The 21,441-nt window shown below is 36.0% G+C and overlaps 1 gene segment (V, D, J or C); it reads left to right on the top strand.

Moving 5' to 3' along the window:
• The first annotated feature begins 17,568 nt into the window (after positions 1–17,568).
• On the top strand, positions 17,569–18,105 carry LOC121432967. The segment is given in 2 exon segments: positions 17,569–17,617; positions 17,729–18,105. Coding segments are annotated over 2 exon segments (423 nt in total).
• The last annotated feature ends 3,336 nt before the right edge of the window (positions 18,106–21,441 follow it).

Raw genomic sequence — 21,441 nt, 5'->3', positions numbered from 1 at the left:
TTATTGTGTCCCAGATTTCCTGAATGCTTTGTAATGAGAATTTGTTGGTTTTGCTGTTTTCTTTGATCAGTGTGTTTATTTTCTCTATGGTATCTTCAGTGTCTGAAATTCTTTCTTCTATCTCTTGTAATCTGTTGGTAGTACTTGTCTCTGTATTTCCTGTTTGTTTACCCAGATTTTCCATCTACATCCTTCCCTCGGTTTGTGTTTTCTTCATTACTTCCATTTCATTCTTCATGTCTTGAACCGCTTCCCTTACCTGTTTGACTGCTTTTTCTTGTTTCTCGTGGTTTTCTTGGATATCTTTGAGCGCTTTATTCATTTCCTCTACGTTTTGGTTTGTGATCTCTAATTGTTTATGGCAGTTTTTCATCTCCTGTTTAAGGTCTTCTATTATTTTTATATTATTCACTTTTGAGTCGATTTTTTCTAATTCTTCTAGAGTAATGTGTACAATTTTTCTTATTTCCGCATCCCTGGATTCTGGTGATGTCATGTTGCCTTTCAGGTTGTTGGAGGAATTTTTGCCTTGGCACCTACCCATCTCTTCCTTCAAATGGAGCCAGGAGAGGCCTGGTGTCTTGGTCCAGTCTTTGCTGTGACTGACTCTCTGGTTGTAACTCTTCAGTGTAGAAGCAGGAACTGGCCAATCCAGATGGAAATCCTCAGCATTGAAACATAGACGTCTCTCTGGGTGGGTCGCCTTAGTGTAGGAGCAGAAATCTGTTCCTGAGCAAAGGATCCGTCCAGATGGAACTCCTCAGTACTTAAACAGGGCAGCCTGGCAGCCCGATGATCCGGGGACAAAAGGCTCACAAAGTTTTGATAAGGTAATAGACAGAATGTACGTCCAAGATGTGAATCTACATGATATACAAGAAAAGTTTAAGGAGGATATGTTTTCTTTGAAGGAAAAATCAAAGCTTTAGAATCACAGGTGCAGAATGAGGACCAAAAAATTGATACCTCAGTGAAATCACAAGAAACTCCTGCAGGTCAGGAGATTCAGGATTTAAGAGAGACAATGATAAAAAGATTTAAAAAGATTGAAGAAATTATTGGAGCTAATGAACAAAGTAAAGAGGCACGAGGACAGGAAACAATGCCACCACCAGCTATTAGAACTGGCTTACCCAGGGTTTTAGCGACATACCCTATAATTCAATCTGACAAAGCATCAACTTCTAAAGGCTCAAAGGGAATCAAAGAAGCTAGATGGACGGCAATAGCAATGAATCATCCAAAAGAAATTAAACAAGCTTTTGTTAATTATGGTTTTCACTCTGCATTTGTTAAGGAAATGATAAAGACTTGGGCTTCTAATGCCAGAGCTACCCCCCATGATTTCTTTCAGTTAGTGTCTGCAGTTTTAGATGATGGACCTTCCTTGATGTTTGGAATCTATTTCAGAGAAGAATCCAAACATATGGAACAGCAAGGAAGAGCAAGAGGTGTCGAGGTTTCCCAAGATCAAATTCTTGGTGCAGGAGAAATTGGTGATCCACAGGTCCAAGCTCTTTATGGTGAAGAAGTATTGTGTCTATGTCACCAAGCAGCTTTAAATGCTTGGAATAGGATACAAGATCCAGCAAAAAGAGTTGAATCATATACCAGGATTAGGCAGGGACAGAGAGAACACTTTCTTGACTTTTTGCAAAGATTAATTAAGGCTCTGGACATAGGGGTAACAGACCCAGAAGCTAGATGAATACTTCTTGAATCCCTAGATTTTGAGAATGCAAACATAGAATGCAAGAAGATAATTGGGCCTTTAAAGTCTAGATCAGCACCTATGGATTAATGGATTCAACATACAATGAATACTGAGACGTTCGGCTATCATGATGAATCTTGGGTAGGAGAAGCAATTTCCAAAGCAATGAGGAGACATCAAACTGTCAAATTGTGGTAAATTAGGACATTTACAAAAAGATTGCAGGCAAAGAATTTCTAGGAATAATATCTCCTCTGAGAATGAAAATATAGGAGACGTTGCCTTCAGGTATATGTAGGAGATGTGGTAAAGGCTGGCATTGGTCCAACGAATGCAGGTCAACAACAGACAGACAGGGCAACCTGATATCATCAGGAAACACCTTGAGGGGCCTCTCGCAGGCCCCCAAGCCAACAGTGGCCCAGTCATTCCCAGGCACAGTGGAGAACATGGCTCACCAAGAAAATTAAAAGCTTCAATTTCTGCTGTAAAAAGTAATACTGGTCTAAATGATGAATTACATGTGGACAATGAGTCAAAAACCCCAGTAGGACAGAGGAAACATATATTTTGGCAGACTTCTATTAACAATCAAAGACCAAAGCTAAGAGTCTGAAAAAAATGGCATTTTTATTGAAGGCTTATTAGACACAGGAGTGGATGGAAGTATCATTACCCCAGAATCTTGGCATCTGAATTGGCCTCTTCAAGAGGTAGATGTTCAGTTCCTGGGAATTGAAACCCTATCTCGTGTAAAACAAAGCACAAGATGGGTTGAATGCATAGCGCCTGAAGGTCAAATAGGAAGACTAAGGCCTTATATAGCCAATATTGCAATAAATTTGTGGGGCCGTGACCTGCTACAGCAATGGGATACCCAGATTAACATTCCTGTAGTTCCAGGAACTCATAATTCTGGGAAGGATATGATGAGGTATTATAGAAAAAGGTTACAAGCCATTCAGGCTATACAAGAACATACAACAAGTAACAAACCAACAGCCATACCTTTAAAATGGCTGAGAAGCCAATATGGATCAAACAGTGGTCTCTAGCTGAAGATAAATTACAGGCATTGGAACAGCTGGTTCAAGAGCAATTAGATGCTGACCATGTTGAAGAATCAACCAGCCCTTGGAATTCTCCTGTGTTTGTTGTAAAAAAGAAATCTGGTAAATGGAGAATGGTGACAGATCTAAGAACTGTCAACAAGGTAAGTCAATCTATGGGCCCACTACAGTTTGGAATTCCTTTGCTGGGAAAAAGTTTATCAAGCAAATGGACATAACAAACAAGCAGATGTGGCCATACTAATTTCTAAAAAAGTTGACCTCAAAATAAAATCAATCAGAAGAGATGGAGAGGGACATTTTAAACTCATAACAGGAATAATTCATCAGGATGAAGTCTCAATCCTGAATATCTATGCCCCTAATATAAAAGCACCCACTTATGTAAAAGAAACATTTCTAGAACTCAAGGCAGTCATCAAACCACACACTAATAGTAGGAGACTTCAATACTCCTCTCTCACCAATGGACAGGTCAATCAGACAAAAACCTAACAGAGAAATAAGAGAATTAATGGAGTTAATGAATCAAATGGACTTAACAGACATCTATAGAACATTCCACCCAAATAGGAAAGAATATACCTTCTTCTCTGCAGCTGATGGAACCTTCTCGAAAATTGACTACGTACTCTTTAACAAAGCAAACTTCCGCAGTTGCAAAAAATATTAGTAACCACCTGTGTCCCATTGGATCACTGTGCATTAAAGTTAGAATTCAACAACAATGCTACCCCCAGAAAGCCTACAAACTCATGGAAACTGAACAGTTAACTACTGAAAAAAAAACCTGGATTAAGGAAGAAATAACGAAAGAAATTAAAGTCTTCCTTTAATTTAATGAAAATTAAGACACAACAATACTCAAACCTATGGGACACTATGAGAGCAGTGCTAAGAAGAAAGTTCATAGCACTATGTGCCCACTTAAAAAAAAAAACAGAAAAAGCACACATTGGAGACTTAATAGCCCCCCTGAAAGCTCTAGAAAAAAAGTAGCAGACTCACATAGGAGTAGAAGAATGGAAATAATCAGACTGAGGGTAAAATCAACAAAATAGAAACACAGAAAACAATCCAAAGAATCAATGAAATAAAAAGCTGATTCTTGGAGAAAATCAACAAGATTGATAAACCCCTATCCAAATGAATCAAATGGCAGAGAGAGAACATGCGAATTCATAAGATCAGAAATGAAAAGGGGGACATAACTACAGACACAGAGGAAATTCAGAGAATCATTAGATCTTACTACAAATCCCTGTATCCACAAAATTGGAAAATGTAAAAGAAATGGACATTTTTTTAGGTAAGTACCATATAGTAAAGTTAAACCAAGACCACTTGAACAATCTAAATAGTCCTGTTAGTAGCAAAGAATTAGAAACTGTTATAAAAAAAACCTCTCTATCAAAAAAAAAAAGCCCAGGACCAGATGGTTTCAATGCAGAATTCTACCAGAACTTCCAAGAAGACCTAATACATATACTCCTTAATAATTTCACAATATAGAACATAAGAGGCATTGCCAAATTCCTTTTATGAAGCTACAGTTACCCTGATACCAAAACCACACAAAGACCCAACCAAGAAGGAATTACAGGACAATCTCACTCATGTACATCGATGCAAAAATTCTCAATAAAATACTGGCAAACTGAATCCAAGAACACATGAGAAAAATTATCCATTATGATCAAGAAGGCTTCATCCCAGAAATGCAGATCTGGTTCAACATACGAAAATCTTTCAATGTAATCCATCATATAAATAAACTGAAAGAAAAAAAACTATATGATAATTTCATTTGATGCTGAAAAAGCATTTGAAAAAATTCAACATCCCTTAATGATATAGTCTTGGAGAGATTAGGGATACAAGGGTCATACTTAAATATAATAAAACTATTTACATCAAGCCAACAGTTACCATCAAAATAAATGGAGAGAAACTGAAAGCCATTCCAGTAAAATCAGGAACAAGACAAGGCTTTTCACTCTCTCCATACCTCTTCAATATAGTGCTTGAAGTTCTAGCAATAGCAATAAGAAAACATAAAAGGATCAAGGGGATTCGAATTGGAAAGGAAGAAGTTAAACTATCATTATTTGCAGATGATATGATAGTGTACATAAGCGACCCGCAAACCTCTACCAAAGAACTCCACAGCTGATAAACACCTTTAGTAACGTGGCAGGATACAAGACCAACTACAAAAAATCAGTTGCCCTCCTGTACACAAAGGATATGGAAGCAGAGAGGGAAATCAAAGATTAAGTTTCACAATAGCCACAAATAGCATAAAATAATCTTGGGCTAACTCTAACCAAGGAAGTGAAAGTTCTATTCGACCAGAGCTTTAAGTCTTTGAAGAAGAAATTGAAGAGGATACCAGAAAATGGAAGGATCTCCCATGTTCTTGGATTGGAAGGATCAACATAGTAAAAATGGCAATTCTATCGAAGGCAATTTATAGATTCAATGCATTCCCCATCAAGGTCCTATCAAAATTCTTCACAGATTTTGAGGGGACAATAATCAACTTTATATGGAAAAACAAAAATCTCAGGATAGCTAAAACAAACTTATACAATAAAGGATCTTCTGGAGGCATTACCATCCCTGACTTCAAACTCTATTACAAGAGCTACACTATTGAAAAGAGCTTGGTATTGTCATAAAAACAGAGAAGTCAACAAATGGAATTTAATAGAAGACACAGAATTTAACCCTCAATCCTATGAACACCTGATTTTCGATAAAGGAGCTAAAAGTTTACAATGGCAGAAAGAAAACATCTTCAACAAATGGTGCTGGCATAACTGGATGTCAACCTGTAGAAGAATGAAAATAGATCCATATCTATCACCATGCACAAAACTCAAGTCCAAATGGATCAAAAAGCTCAATATCCATCTGAACACACTGAACCTGATAGAAGAGAAAGTGTGAAGTACTCCACAACATATGGTCACAGGAGATTGCTTCCTATGTATAACCCCAGCAGCAGGGCAATATTGAATAAATGGGACCTCCTGAAACTGAGAAGCTTCTATAAAGCAAAGGACACTGTCACAAAGTAAAAAAGGCAACCTACAGACTGGGAGAAGATCTTCACCAACCCCACAACAAAGGTCTGATCTCCAAAATATATAGAGAACTCAAGAAACTAGACTTTAAAATGCCAATTAAAAAAATGAGGCACTCAACTGAACAGAGAATTCTCAACAAAAGAAGTTCAAATGACCAAAAGATACTTAGGGTCATCTTCAATCTCCTTAGTAATCAGGGAAATGCAAATCAAAACAACTTTGAGATACCATCTTGCACCTGTCAGAATGGCGAAAATCCAAACACCAATGACAGTCTTTGCTGGAGATGATGTGGAATAAGGGGTACTCTCATCAACTGCTGGTGGGAATGCAAACTTGTGCAACCACTTTGGAAATCAGTGTGGTGGTTTCTCAAGAAATTAGGGATCAGCCTATCCCAGGACCCAGCAATACCACTCTTGGGAATATACCCAAGACATGCCCTATCGATTACAAAAACATTTGTTCAACTATGTTCATAGCAGCATTATTTGTAATAGCCAGAACCTGGAAACAACCTAGATGCCCTTCAACGAAGGAATGGATGAAGAGTGGAATATATAAATATTTGAGTACTACTCAGTGGTAAGAAACAATGACATCTTGACCTTTCATTGTTGTGAGAAGCAGCGGTGGGCTGAGTTCCCAGTGCCCAGCCACCCGGATGGTTAGTTTTATCTGAAATAATTACACGGACACTGTATTTTTTAAACACTGCCTGGCCCATTAGTTCTAGCCTCTTATTTGCTAGCTCTTACATATTGATCTAACCAATTTCTAATATTCTGTGTAGCACCATGAGCTGGCTTACAAGGAAAGATCTTAACCTGCATCTGTCTGGAGTGGGAGAATCATGGCGACTACCTGACTCGGCTTTTTTCTCCCAGCATTGTGTTCTGTTTACTCTGCCTACCTAATTTTCTGTACTATTAAAGGGCCAAGGCAGTTTCTTTATTTAACCAATGAAATCAACACAAAACAGAAGACTCCCACATCATAGCATGCAAATGGAGGGAAAAAGAAAATACTATCCTGAGTGAGGTAACCGAGATCCAAAAATTGAACATGGGATGTACTCACTCATAATTGGCTTCTAGCCATAAATAAAGGACATTGAGCCTATAATTTGTGATCCTATAGAAGCTAAATAAGAAGGTGAACCCAAAGAAAAACATATAGTCATACTCCTGGATATTGGAAGTGGACAAGATTGCTAGGCAAAAATTGGGAACTTGGGGGTAGGTTCGGATGGGGATAAGGGGAAATGGGGAGAGAAAAGTGAGAAGGGGAGGATGGGGGGAACTTGGGGGAATGGGATATTTGGGATAAAGGAAGGGTGGATATGGGAACAGGGAAGCATATACCCTAATTAAAGGAGCCATCTTAGGGTTGGCAAGAGAATTGACTCTAGAGGGTCTCACAGGTGTCCATGAAGATGTTCCCAGTTAGTTCCTTGGACAGCTGAGGAGAGAGAACCTAAAATGGCCCTATCTTATAGCCTTTCTGATGAATATCTTGCATGTCACCATAGAACCTTCATCTGGCAATGGATGGAGATAGGGTTAGAGACCCACATTGGAGCACTGGACTGTGCTCCCAAGGCCCAAATGAGGAGCAGAAGGAGGAAGAACATGAGCAAGGAATTCAGGACCATGAGGGGTGCACCAATCCACTGAGACGGTGGTGTTGATCTATTGGGAGCTCACCAAGGCCAGCTAGACTTGGACTGAAAAAGCATGGGATAAAACCGGACTCTCTGAACATGGAGGACAATGAGGGCTGATGAGAAGCCAAAGACAATGGCACTGGGTTTTGGTCCTACTGTGTGAACTGGCTTTGTGGGAACCTAGCCTGTTTGGATGCTCACCTTCCTAGACCTGGATGGAGGGGGAAGGTCCTTGGACTTCCAACAGGGCAGAGAACCCTGACTGTTCTTTGGACTGGAGAGGGAGGGGGAAAGGAATGGGGGAGGTGGAGAGGAGTGGGAGGAGTGGAAGGGAAAATGTAGGCAGGCAGGTGGTGTAAATTTTTTCAATTAAAAAAAAAGACAAAAAATATACAAAAAAGTATATATGTATATATATATATATATATATATATATATGAAAAATAAATAAAAGAAATGTCAAAAAAAGAGAGAAAGTAAGTTCAAGAAATAGCTTAATGTGACAAGAAAATGAAAATATATGTAGATGACCAAAGCCAAGAAGATACTGACCTTCTGAGTTTTCTTTTTTTTAACATTTATTTATTTGTTATGTATACAGTGCTTTGTTTGCCTGCATGCTTTCATGCCAGAAGAGGACACATTTCTCATTATATGATGGGTGTAAAGTCACCGAGTGTTTATTGGGAACTGAACTCAGGACCTCTGAAAGAGCAGCCAGCACTCTTTACCTCTGAGCTACTTCTCCTGCTTCTCTTTTGTATGTTCTACAGATACCAATGCAAACAGTGACTTGTTAAGAGAATTCTTTGACTTTGTGTTCCAGATAAAAGTATTGCTGCCTAATTACAGCACAGTGTAATCATATAGCACAATTTATTTGTTAAGAGTTCTTTGGTTTTATTTCTCATAAAAAATAATTTCTAGGGCTGGAGAGATGGCTCAGAGGTTAAGAGCACTGGCTGCTCTTCCAGAGTTGCTGAGTTCAATTCCCAACACCCACATGGTGGATCACAACCATCTGTAATGAGGTCTGGCACCATCTTCCTGTGTGCAGGCATACATGCAGACAGAGCATTATATACTAAATAAATAAATAAATAATAAATCTTTAAAAACGGAAAAATAATTTTTACTTAATTAAAAATTTGAAAAAAACATACTTTATAATAAATCATCTAAGTAGATCTTTGGTGAACACTGTCTAATATAGTTTCAGGTTCATTTCTTAGAAGAAGGGTCTGGTCATGTCATGTAAATTTTTTTTGTTTGAATAGGTATTGAAGAATAAAAGTGACAAGAATTTGTAGGGGCACTTCATTTGTATTTTGATAAATAAAGCTTGTCTGAGGATCAGAAAAGTAAAACAGCTGCACTGCCCCGCCTTATAGATCAAGCAGCAATGACGCAAACCTTTAATAACAGTAGCCGCAATGACACACACTTTTAGTGCCAGTAGTCACACTTGTTTGCCAAAGAAATTAGTTGGTAGTGGTGCATGCCCTTAATACCAGTACTAGAGAGGATTATGAAACAGGAGGACACAGGTCTCAGTCTCATTCTGAGATTTCTAAAGGTAGGACTACCACTTCTGACTGAGGTCGAGGTAAGAGCAAGTGGCTGGCTGCTATGGTTTTCTGGTCTTCAGGTTTAAACCCAATTTTTCTGAGTTTTTATTAATTGTGCTTCTCTTGGCGCCCAATTTTTGAGGCACAATTTAAAAAAAAAAGTCGTTTGCCAGAGGGTTTTTTTTTTTCCATCAGTCTTGGCCAAAGCTGGGATTGGAATTCCAGATCTAGGAATTTGAACCCTAACCTAGCCACCTAGGCTTGGGAAAAAATTGTGCTCCCAGCTCCCATTCACCCTAGTTTAGCATCCATGTAAAAAAGGAAAATACAAAGAGAATCTGGAGAGTGTATGTTATTGTGTTCTCTTTTGTTTGACTGCTGAGGAGCAAGAGCTGCTAAAAGATATTTGATTATAAATGCTGCTGAATTAATCCAACCTATATATTTTGAAAATGCCTTGACTTCAAAATTTAAGTCGAAAGGTATGTTACTCTCAAAAAGTTTTACTTTTGTTTCCACAGGAAGTGAGAGGCTTTGGATTCATTATGGCTTAAGAAAAGTAATGTTTGGTCAAGGGAAATGCCCTGAAATTTTTCAGATAGTAGTGCATGGCCCAGAGGATCCAATCTTTTAGAGCAGCTCTGTTCAGTTTTCTTTGAGTTCTAAATCCAGACCAACTTCAAAACTGCTGGCTGAGATGCTCCAAACTCACAGAATACTCCAGTAAGGACTTGACCATAATCTTAAATTTTCTTTGGGTCTCCATATTAATGCCCCCAATCAGCAGGAATTAGCCCAGAAAGCTATGCCCACATTCCCCCCAAAAATGGATTATAGATGTTTGTCTTTTGTAATGTGTTGATTACAAGTTGTTATGGGTAAAGATCAGGAAAAAAAAGCTAAGCAAAGAAAATTAGATTCAAGGTTCTTGTTTTGAAAAGAAAAAAGTGAATATATATGATAGGATAAAAGAGCAGATTATTGAATCTACCCTGAAAATAAAACAGGTATGATCCTGTTTTGAAAAGAATAAAAGGGGGATATAAATAGGATAAAAAGGTAGATTATTATATCTACTCTGAAAAGAATAAAGGAAGATATGTACACATATGTAATATGTATGTTTATATATGCGTATATATATGATAAAAATGTAGATTATTTAGTCTACTTTTTAAAAACCACTACTAGTTTTAAATGTTTTATTTTGGATTTTTTATATTAAATACAAATTTTGCATATTGAGATTAATTTTTTGAACATATTATACATGCATTTCTATTCTTGTTCATGGTATTGTACCTATATAACTCAATAAATGATCTAATACAAATTTCTAGTCTTTGTAAATTATTGTTAACATCTGTTTTAGGAAAATAAGAAAATATAGGTAGTATAATCAAACTTTATAGTCACATTAGGTATGTTTTAAAAATCAAACAAATAGATATTTTAGACAGGTCATCTGTAAACACTTCAGAGATTTACAGAATATGGCATTTAAAATGTTTTAATAACTTACATTCTTCCTTTTTATGACAATGAGACATGACTGTTCCTGGAAGCACAAATCTACTTTAGAGAAGATAATGGGCATCAAAGAAGCTCCATATGGAGTTTGTTTCCTTCATGACAAAATTAAGCCATTGCGCAAGAAAATGCCCTTACTTCCACTGCAGACAGTAAGCTCTATTAATTGAACAAGCAGGACACAAAAGAAAGTGATTGCAAAACATTGTCCTTCAGAACATCCTGCTTCACAGAAAAGTCTGTCAGATATGCCAGTCCTGTAGGCCAAGGATAGAGGTCTCAATGTTACAGAGGAACTTTGGGTACCTATCCAGGCACCCAGCTGTTTCTGTCATTTCTCACATTTTTTTTTTTGGAATTCACTTGCTTCCACTGTCTGCTTACTAAGTTAATTGTATTTTCTCCTTGGGTTTATGAGGGAGGTGAACACTAGATAGCTATAGTTAGAATTTCCCTTGTTTATCTGACGTAGAAAGCAAGTCATGATAGAAAGTTAATTAGGTATAAGACTTTGGACTCACCAAGATAGAATAGATAGGGAATATTTTCTCTAAATTAGTCAAATACAAATAGACTAGATATTGTTGATTATTTTTTGCCTATATATATTGCATATAGTTATTGTACTTATTGTATATAGTTTTCTTACATTAGTTATAGCCTTCTTTTTTATTTTAGACAAAAGGCAGGAATATAGTAGTATTTCATTCATATTTTAATAAATGAAACTTGCCTGAGGATCAGAAATGTAAAATAACCACATTAGCCAGCTTTACAGAACAGGCAGTAATATCACACACCTTTTACCTTTGTAACTACAATGACAGACATCTTTAATACCAGTAGCCACACAATCTTGCTCTAGAAACCAGGTGGTAGTGGTGAACACCCTTAGTCCCAGAACTAGAGAAGAATATAAAACAGGAAGAGATAAATCTCAGTCTCATTCACATTCTGAGGTTTCTTGGAGGAAGGATCACCATTTTTGGACTGAGGTCAAGGTAAGAGACAATGGCTAGCTGTTTTGCCTCTCTATTCTTAAGGTTGTCTCTGAGTTTTTATTAATTGTGCTTTAAGACATAATGCTAAATATACCCTCAATTATTTGGCTTTGATTGTTGTGTTACTTTGAATCCTTCAAATATAAAGCTTTCTTTGAAAATGGCATAAGGAGGAGGTACAAAATTCCTTGCGAGAAAAGTGACAAATTGAATAGAACCAAAAAAGGAATTAATGTCTCTTTATCCTGTAAATTTCCAAAGAAAATGTCCAGAATTAAAGTTTAGAATGCTTCCAGGTTATTCCAGGTGAGTGAAGTGAGTAAGCAGGGCATTCATTCACCTGAAACGTGATCTGCACAGGGCAATTGCAATCAAAATGCACTGATATTTTGAACCCAGACAAACACCACTGAGATTAGTGCTTAAACTGCAATGCCCATTTTATAGACAAGTACCATTTACCTGGAGTCACCACGATTCATAGAGCACTTGTTAAAGGTGCAAATTATTGCAATTCCCTGATAGTTAATTCTGGCTATGACACTGACAATGAAAGTATACATGTAAGAATCATAGGCTTCAACTCTGAATCCTGATTATATCCAGACTCCATATATATTCCTTGTACATAGCTTTACATTAACAGGAAAGAAGTCCTGTCTAGAAGATGGGTAAAGAGGCTGATGTATAGGCTTTGGAAATGTATTCTTTCACTAAGAGAGTACCATTCTGGGTACTGACATTGGAGGAGAGAACCAAGTCCCTATAACTTGTCTCCATGCCTTCACATTTGTACCATGGCACAACCTTCTCCAAAATAAATGGAAAAAATATGGAAAAACTTTAAGAAAAATAGAAAGAGTGGCTTAAACTTTTGCCATTTCCGAGTCATTTTGATGATATTAGAAGCAGTCTTTTTGAGTTTTTAGGTTATTTTTATAAATTGAAATATTAAACTTTTATTCATTTAGCTAGAAATATGAACAAGTGTCTCTGTGTGGATTTGTGTGAACAGATTAGAGACAGGTAATTTCTTATAGAATGGAAAGAATGACTTGTCTAGTCACACAAAGCATGCAAAAACTCTAAATTGAAAACAAATCATTCATTTTTATATGAATCTCAATCTCAAATATAGAATTTTCAATGAAGAAGTTCTTTAAGAATGAGGGGGTCAGAGGATCACAAAGACAATTTGATTGAAGACAATTTGATGAGACATCAACTGATCAAACCTGAAAACATTGGACAATACAATAATTAGCATGGTTTACAAAGGGATGAAAATAGGAATATTTGAGTTAGGCTAATATTTCAGATATTAACAGGAATCTAATAATTTATCAAATACTTTTACAGAATCCCCATTTATATAAAAGGGAAATATAACTGTGTAGCAGTGAATTTTGCTAGGTGCCATCTTATATCTTAACCAAGTACCAATGTGAACATCTCAAAGGAATTAGATTACATGAAGTCATGAGCCCTTTGTTGAGGATAAACCACCAGCACTTCAGAATGTGATTCTGTAGCACAAATTCTAATTGGTACTACTAATAAAAACCCAGAGTCAGATACAGGGGTTAATGCTGAAGATCAGAGAAGCAGAACAGTCAGCCACTAGAGAGTTCTTACTTCTACCAAAGCTGAGACAAAGAGGGTGATCCTATCCTCAGACTGCCTCCTCAGACTGGCCTTAGATGATTGTCTCAGACTACACTGTTCCTCAGACTGCATCCTTAGACTGTATCCTCTAACTTCTATGAGCTCCTGTCTCCTCCTGCCTTATATCCCTTTCTCCTCCCAGTGATATCATTTATGTCTCCACCTCCTTAGTGCTAGGATCACTTTGTCTGAGCTCTGTTTCTATTTTAGACAGATTCAGTCTTGTGTAGGCCAGAGTAACCTTGAACTCACAGAGATCCATCTGCCTCTATCACCCCAGTGCTGGGATTAAAGGTGTATAACAACACTGCCTGGCCTCTATGGCTAACTAGTGTTTTATCACTGCAGACTGATATTCAGGCTTCATTTGTTATGATATAAATAAAATATCACCACATGACTGCCTGGACAAAGAGTGTTTAATTAAAGACATAATTCTCTTGGTGTCATTTTGTTGATTCTTATCTGAATGTCAATTGTGCCCTATATTGTTAAATAGAGAATTTTAGTAAACATAGGTATAATGGGAAAGAACACTGAAGGATTGAAGGCATAGTTCTATAAATCAAGGTGAGAGGTCTCAGAGGAGAATAATGTGGATATCTCAATGTCACCAATATTGGTCTTTGAAATGCCTTCAGTTTCTCTACACTTCTTTTATGAAAGATCTGCTGTATTACTTCTGTCATGAACAGACAATGTTAGTGATGACCTCCATTCAAATGTAAAGAGAGTGGACTTCCATCCTTGCTCTGATTCTAAATGAACATATTTCACGGCCTAATGATAAAAATAAATAATAATAGAATCTTATTTACTTTCAAAGATGTTCTACTGCTGTAAGCAAGGTTTCTCAGTACCCTTACATAGATGATTTCTTCACATGTTTTGAGTGTGATTTCTAAACAGAATAAGTGCTTTTCTTGGAAAGTACTCTTCTTTTTACAGACTTTGTCTCTATAGTCTAAGCTGGGGGACTCAGAATTATCATGCAATGTCCCTTTTATATCGCCCTGAAACTCTCCTGTGGCTGCAACCTCCCACAAAAAATGTTCAGTTCAATCCTGCATAGTTGTTCATTTATCTTCTTTATACCATAAAAGACAATCAGTGTCAATAAATGTCAAGACTGAGATATAAGAGATAAAAATTTTGAATGGGAAAGGAAAGTAATTGAATAATATATATATATATTATAAAAATATATGTATATACACACACACATATATATACATATATATATACATATATATATATATAATTATGGCAGGGGGAAAATACATTTCTAAAACCTCTTTTAACTTTCAAGGAGTTAGAATATCACAGTTCTATCTGGAAAAACCCGGCTAATTCCAATGATGATAATGTGAGTTCTGGTTTTATACAAAGAGTCTCATAATTGAACTCATTATGTATACAACCCTCTCAATTGTATTTAGGTTTCAAATATATAGGTCTGGCATAGTTCAGTTAAATATATACACTTCTACTCTGGAAGATGTCTCAGTAGTTTAAGACAATTCATTGTAGCCTGGTAAATAACCTGAGATTAATCACTTTGATCTATGGAACTGCCTTAAAAAGCTGGACACAAGAGTGATGCCCCTTTAGGTATAGCTAATAGAAAATAAGGAACATACAGGAAAATCACTGGAAGGTTGCAGGCCAGTTAACATAGAGTAAGATTACCAAGCAAAGCAGTAGGACTAATGTTGTCCTTGTTTGTATACAGATGGAATGTTGACTTGTGACATCCATATATGCTGTATGACATGTACATGGCCAACTTCATACATAGACATCAAACACATACACACACATACTAAAATTTGATCATACTCTGTAGCATGAATAATGAACATCAAGAGACAGATATTGGTATCCATTGTGAATATCAGTAAAGCAAAATAGCCAAGCCACTAGAAAGTACTTACCTCTGTTAAATGTTCAGCCTGAAAACGAAAGTTTTTTTTCTACCCCACTTTATATTCCTTTCTAATGCTGGGATTAAAGGTGTGCATCATCACTGGTGGCTTGGCCTCTGTGACTAATCAGTGTGGCCACTAGGATTAAACTTGTGTACCACAACTGCCTGGACTGTGTGGTTTACTATTTTGGCTGTTTTGCATTCTGCTTTTTGGGTAAGTTTTATTTATTAAAATACAAATGAAATATCACCACAATATTCTCCCCCATTATCTTCCTTTATTCTCTTCTCCCTCCTGTTATTGACATTCCGTTTCTTCTCCCACATAATTTTTCCTATTTCTTTTCATTTCTTTATTTAGAGCCTTTAATTAGGGTTGCCTGTAAGAGCTCAGCAGTGGCATATTTAACTATGCAAGAATACTCTACTCGTAGCAACACCACAAAGGATTATATCTTCTCTTAAACCTAGCAATTATTAACTGCCTATGGATTCTCAGGGATGAAGAAGGTTTTATGATTCCCTCTTCCATATTGATTTAATTGTGTGTGAGGATATTCCTTAGGAAAGATACCCTGGGTTGTATAAAATAGAAAGAGGCAACTAAGAGTTTGCATCTCTTGTTGTTTTCTTTCTGGGTCCTGAGTGTAGAATTATTGTTACCAGCTTTTGTACCCTGATGAAGAGGTGGCTTCCCTGTCATGATAAAATTTGTTCTTTTCCAAAACATATTTTATATGTATAGGAGTTTTTGCTTACATATTTGTCTGTGTACCTCACATGTGACTGATGCATTAAAAGTAGAGGAGAAAGCATCAAATCCATTAGTGTTGTATTACAGAGAATTGAAAGCCTCCATGTTAGTGCAGAGAATTGAATATATGTCCTGTAGAAAAGCAGCCAGTTTTCTTATCTCGTGAGCTATCATTTCCAGGCATTAAAATATATTCTTTAACTGTGAGCCAGAATAAATCTTTAATTGCCTTTGTGATGGTATTTTATCACAACAACAGGAGAAGTAACTAATTTAAGGAGACCATAGGGTAAATACATAGAAAGAGATGAGCTTTGACAGCTTATTACACTGAAGATGCTTTTTTCCTTGAACTTCTAAGCATGAGAATCCTGTCTTCATAGCAAATCTCCTGATAACCAATCTTGAACATTGAATTTCATAACACCAGTGTAAGCACATCTTACCGACTCTACTCTGGCCTCATCTCCTAAATGTGCATCAAATCCATTCCTATGTGCTTTTCACTTCTCTATACTTGCTCTCCCACTGACCTAAATTCAGTTGTGAAAACAGCGCTCTTTTTAAAGTTAGGTCAGATTTGGCAATGATAGCATATGACAGAGAACATAGAACTTTCATGAGTTAAATAAGCATTTCTAAGGGTGTTGAATTCCAGTTTTGAAAAGGATGGGCTATATGAAAAGAGTAGATAAAAATAGGCTTAGTATCCTAAAGAATCCAAAGGATATCATGAAATATGTACAATCTACAATGAGATATTAAGAGATACAGAAAAGTGAGAAGACTTTTGATATTTGATGGCTTTGGTTAAAGTAACTTATCAAAGTATTAATGAATGGAGGAACCAAAGATTGCTTATGTGGTGTTTTAACTCTTTTTTATTGTTCAATTCAAAAGCAGTACCAGATGAAAACTGAAAAAGTAAAACAGGAATATAAAAAAAGAATATAAAAAATATAAAATTAATTTTTTTTCTAATTCTGTAAGGGACATTTTGATTCAGGTGATGGATATATACGTGAAATACTTTTGAAAGTGTAAAATCTAATGCAAAATTCTGCTCATTTCCATTCTAACTCTGTAAAAACTGATTGAGTTGTATAGACATTTTTATTGCTGACTTTGATGGACAATGTTATTTTTCTGCAAATTTTATGATAAAGTTTAAAAATTTCTCTTTAAATATATATTAATATATAAGGCTTCTTTAACTTTCTGAAATTCTTTCAGAAGGTCAATCACCATCCTTAATAAGAATGTACCCACGGACAAGTATGAAGTAGTGAAGGGAATGATATAATACAACACAGCACTAGACTGAAACAGTTCTTTGACACACAGAAAGAAACGTGTTATCTAATACAGATCTGGTCTACTCATCTCTCTCTTGAATACTTGAACATACTTGTTCTTATGCTGAGTTCATAAAATGAGTCCAGCTTATGCTGCAGGTGGCAACAGTCCTACACATCACTGTAGATTTGCATGTGACCAGAGCACAGCCCACAACTAAGGATTTCTTAAGCAGCCATTGACACCCTGTACAAAAGTCATTCTCAGTGAAGATACAAAATCAATACGATGGTCCGTGCTGAGTTCCTGGGGCTGCTACTGCTCTGGTTTTTAGGTAAGGAAGAGAGAAATGAGGGAGCAGTGTGGTGAGTGCCACCTTGATTTTTATGGAAGTTTTCCTATAACATGGTTAACATCGCATATTTGTGTTTATTTCTACCGTCAGGTGTGAGATGTGATATCCAGATGACCCAGTCACCATCCACGCTGTCTGCATCTCTGGGAGAAAGTGTCACCATCACTTGTCATGCCAGCCAGAATATTAACAGTTGGTTATCCTGGCACCAACAGAAACCAGGGCATGCTCCTAATCTCTTGATCTATAAAACATCCAACTTGCATACGGGAGTCCCATCGAGGTTCAGTGGCAGTGGATCAGGGACTCATTATTCTCTCACCATCAGCAACTTGCAGCCTGAAGATACTGCCACTTATTATTGTCAGCAGGATCAAAGTGTTCCTTTCACAGTGATACAAGTCATAACAAAAACCTCCCACAAGTGCAATGGAGTAAGAAAAAGTTGCCTCAGATGCTCCTTGTAGTGCCTGCACCTGCTAATATTTTGTTATAAGACTTACCTGAGCTTTGAATGTCATTGGGAGGATTGCAGAAAACTATTAATGTGACTCTTTTACTTTTAACTCTACTCTTTACTGTCCCCAAAACACAAAATGATAAAATATTTTAAAATTTACTTAAAAGCAGTTTCTTTTATGTTTGAATGATCGTAGCTCTTTTATTCTTGCAATTTATACAGCAATGAGATATCATTACATGATATCTCCTGGGAGATTATTTTAATTCAGGGAACTAATGTCTAGATAACAGCACCTTATGGTCTGTGATGTGCTAGATTTGATACTATAGTATCTACTAAAGCTTGATATTTAAATACTTGAGACCAGTTTTGACTACATTATGGTACATTTTGGAATCTTTAGCTTGTGTATGCTCAAATTGGATGAGGTTTTTCAATAGACAGAAACTTGGGTGTATATTATCTCTGCTTGTTTCAAAATGAGCTATAGCTTTAAGAACCAGCAGGTTGCTAATGGATTGACTCCAAATGACTTCCCTATAGCTATGGAAAAAAGCTCTAAAAAGCTGAGACCAAATAAATTCTGTACCTTTTAAATTGTTTCTAATATGTATTTTCATCATGGCAATGCAAAGGTTACTAATACGAGGAGTCTATTATTTCAAGGAAGCAGATATTAGAAGTAGGGGTTCTTAGTATTCATTCACAATACATTGATTCACATCATGCTTTCCCCGGATATGTACAGAAAACCTAATAATGATTTCTAATACTCTTTGTTCCTGTAAACTGAACACTTGTGATTTTCCAGATCCTACTCTGTCGGCCCATGGAGCTTTACACTTATGATTAAAATTTTCAAGATGTATAGCTGAGCCTAATTCAGGAAATTATAGAAAAAGGGGTGTGGAGAAATGCAATATTGGAAGTATTTAAAGTGAAAAGAATTCACAACAGGTGGTTTTTAAGAAATTGAAAATTCTTATTTACTCATATATTGAGAGGAAAAGGATGAATAATATTAACTGAATGGCAGTATTTTTAAATTTTTCCATTTCTTTGACATGCAAATGAGTTGGTACTTAATTGAAGAGCTATTTTTTATTTCAAAATAGCTTAATATATATATTAATATATTATTATTATATATATAATATATTAATATTATATCATATTTATATTAACATAATATAATATAAATACTATATATAATATATAACATATTATATATAATAATATTATTAATATAATATAATATAAATATAATATTATATATAATATATATAATATATAATAAATAATATATAAATATCAATATATATTATATATATATTATGTCCCGTAAATCAATATCTCACTCTCTCTATATATAAATATATGAGAGAGATGTTGATTTATGGGCTAATAATTTAATTTCCTAGTATGATTTCCTATAGTGCTGATTAATTAGGGGGCTTTTAATGATTACTGAGAATCAAAACATGATTTTGATTCAACTAGAAAGTACAAAAAGACACAAGATGTAAGGATGATAGAATCATCATTTTCACCCCAATGGACTAAGGGAACAAGTTTCAAGAGCACTTATTCAGCTACTTCGTGTTGTCATTGATAGTAGAGCCCAGGTTTCTAGTTAGAATCTACCTTCTCATAGAACCAATTCTTTATTTAGAAACAACTTGACTGAGCATCTGATCCCATCATATATAAGTCAGTTAATGTATATAATGTAGATTCCATATTTCTGTGGTAAAATTGCTTCTCATATGGAAAGTGCCTTTATTTTGCTGTAACAGCCTACCTAATGATGCAGTGCAAATGCTTAGTGTACTGGGACCTATGAGTTTGTGAAATGCTGAGCAGTATATTCTAAAGCCAGGTTATATTTGGAAATATTCTCAATGAATGTAGTCAAGTGCTGTCTAGGAGTATGCATCCATCCAATTTTCCATTCCTGTGACTATAAGTGGCAGAGACCCACATTGGAGCACTGGACTGAGCTCCCAAAGTTCAGTTGAAGAGAGGGAGGAGTAAGACTATGAGAAAAGAGGTCAACAACACGATGGGTGTACCCACTGTAAAAGTCTACCGGAGCTAATGGGAGCTCACCATTACCAGCAGTACTTGGAAAAAACAAGCATAGCACCAAACTAGTACCTCTCAATATGGTTGACAGTTGCATAGCTGGGCAGACTGAGGGGCCACTGGCAGTGGCACCAGAATTTATCCCTACTGTTTGTACTGACTTTTTATGAAGCTATTCTCTTTGTCTATATACCTGCTCAGCATAGATATAGTAGGGAGGGCCTTGGACCTTCCACAAAGCAAAGTGGTAGGAGTGGGAATGGCGTGGGGTGGGTAGGTTATTGGAGGGAATGGGAGAAGGAAAGGGACTGGGAATTTGAATTGGTATGTATAATGAAAAAAAGATAATTTGTTTTGGTTTTTAAAAAGTAGTAAAAATAAATAAATAACAAATAAAAAGGTTCCTCAAATCTCTGTCCTGGGTCAACAGTACATTTTACTCTATGAAAGAAAGAGCACAAAACCAGGAAAAGTTACCATGCACTTTTGTAAAAAATAGAAAATAGACTATTTACAATAAAAAGTACTATTTTTTATCTCCTGCTACTTTTCTTCTTTTGTAAAAAATATAATATAACTATATTAACTTCTTCATTAATATTATGTAAATATAAAATATGAACTTACTTATTTCAAGAATTTTACAGTTTATATATATATTTTTAAATAACTGTAAAACATATAAGAAAAGGTTAAATTTTGTCTGGACAGAAGGCTTAGTGGTTAAGAACACCGATCTTTCGTGAATTCAAGGTGTGATGGCACATACCTTTAATCCCAGCACTTAGGGGGCAGAGGCAGGCAGATCTCTGTGAGTTCAAGGACAGCCTGGTCTACAGAGGAAGTTACGGGACAGCCAAAGATACACAGAGAACCTGTCTCAAAAAAGCCAAAAATTAAAAGTAAAAATAAAAGTAATAGAGATTAAAATAAAGACACATAAAGATGAAAAATACATAGAGAGTATGGATACTATATATTATGTTTTCTTTGAATTGCTTGACAGCAGAAGCACAAGCTTTATTAAATAAAATAAAAGGAGAAGAATTGGGAGGACTTACAAATGTCTATTGCAATTTGACTGAAGGTCAGAGAGTTTGAGTTATTTTTGCTCTTTCAAAGTTGGTTAGCAACTACACATCCTGGCTCACTTGATATTTTGGACTTTAAGATTGCCCATAGAGTTGAATTAGTCTACATTGACCAAAGATCAGAGAATAAAAGCATACTCATTTTTTCCTTCATTTGAAATCAG

Source organism: Microtus oregoni, unplaced genomic scaffold (genome assembly GCF_018167655.1).
Source record: "Microtus oregoni isolate MIOR12 unplaced genomic scaffold, Mior012 000002F_ref0000024, whole genome shotgun sequence".
Taxonomy (NCBI): domain Eukaryota; kingdom Metazoa; phylum Chordata; class Mammalia; order Rodentia; family Cricetidae; genus Microtus; species Microtus oregoni.
Note: the sequence above shows the minus strand (reverse complement) of the source record. Positions and strands in the feature narration are given on the sequence as shown.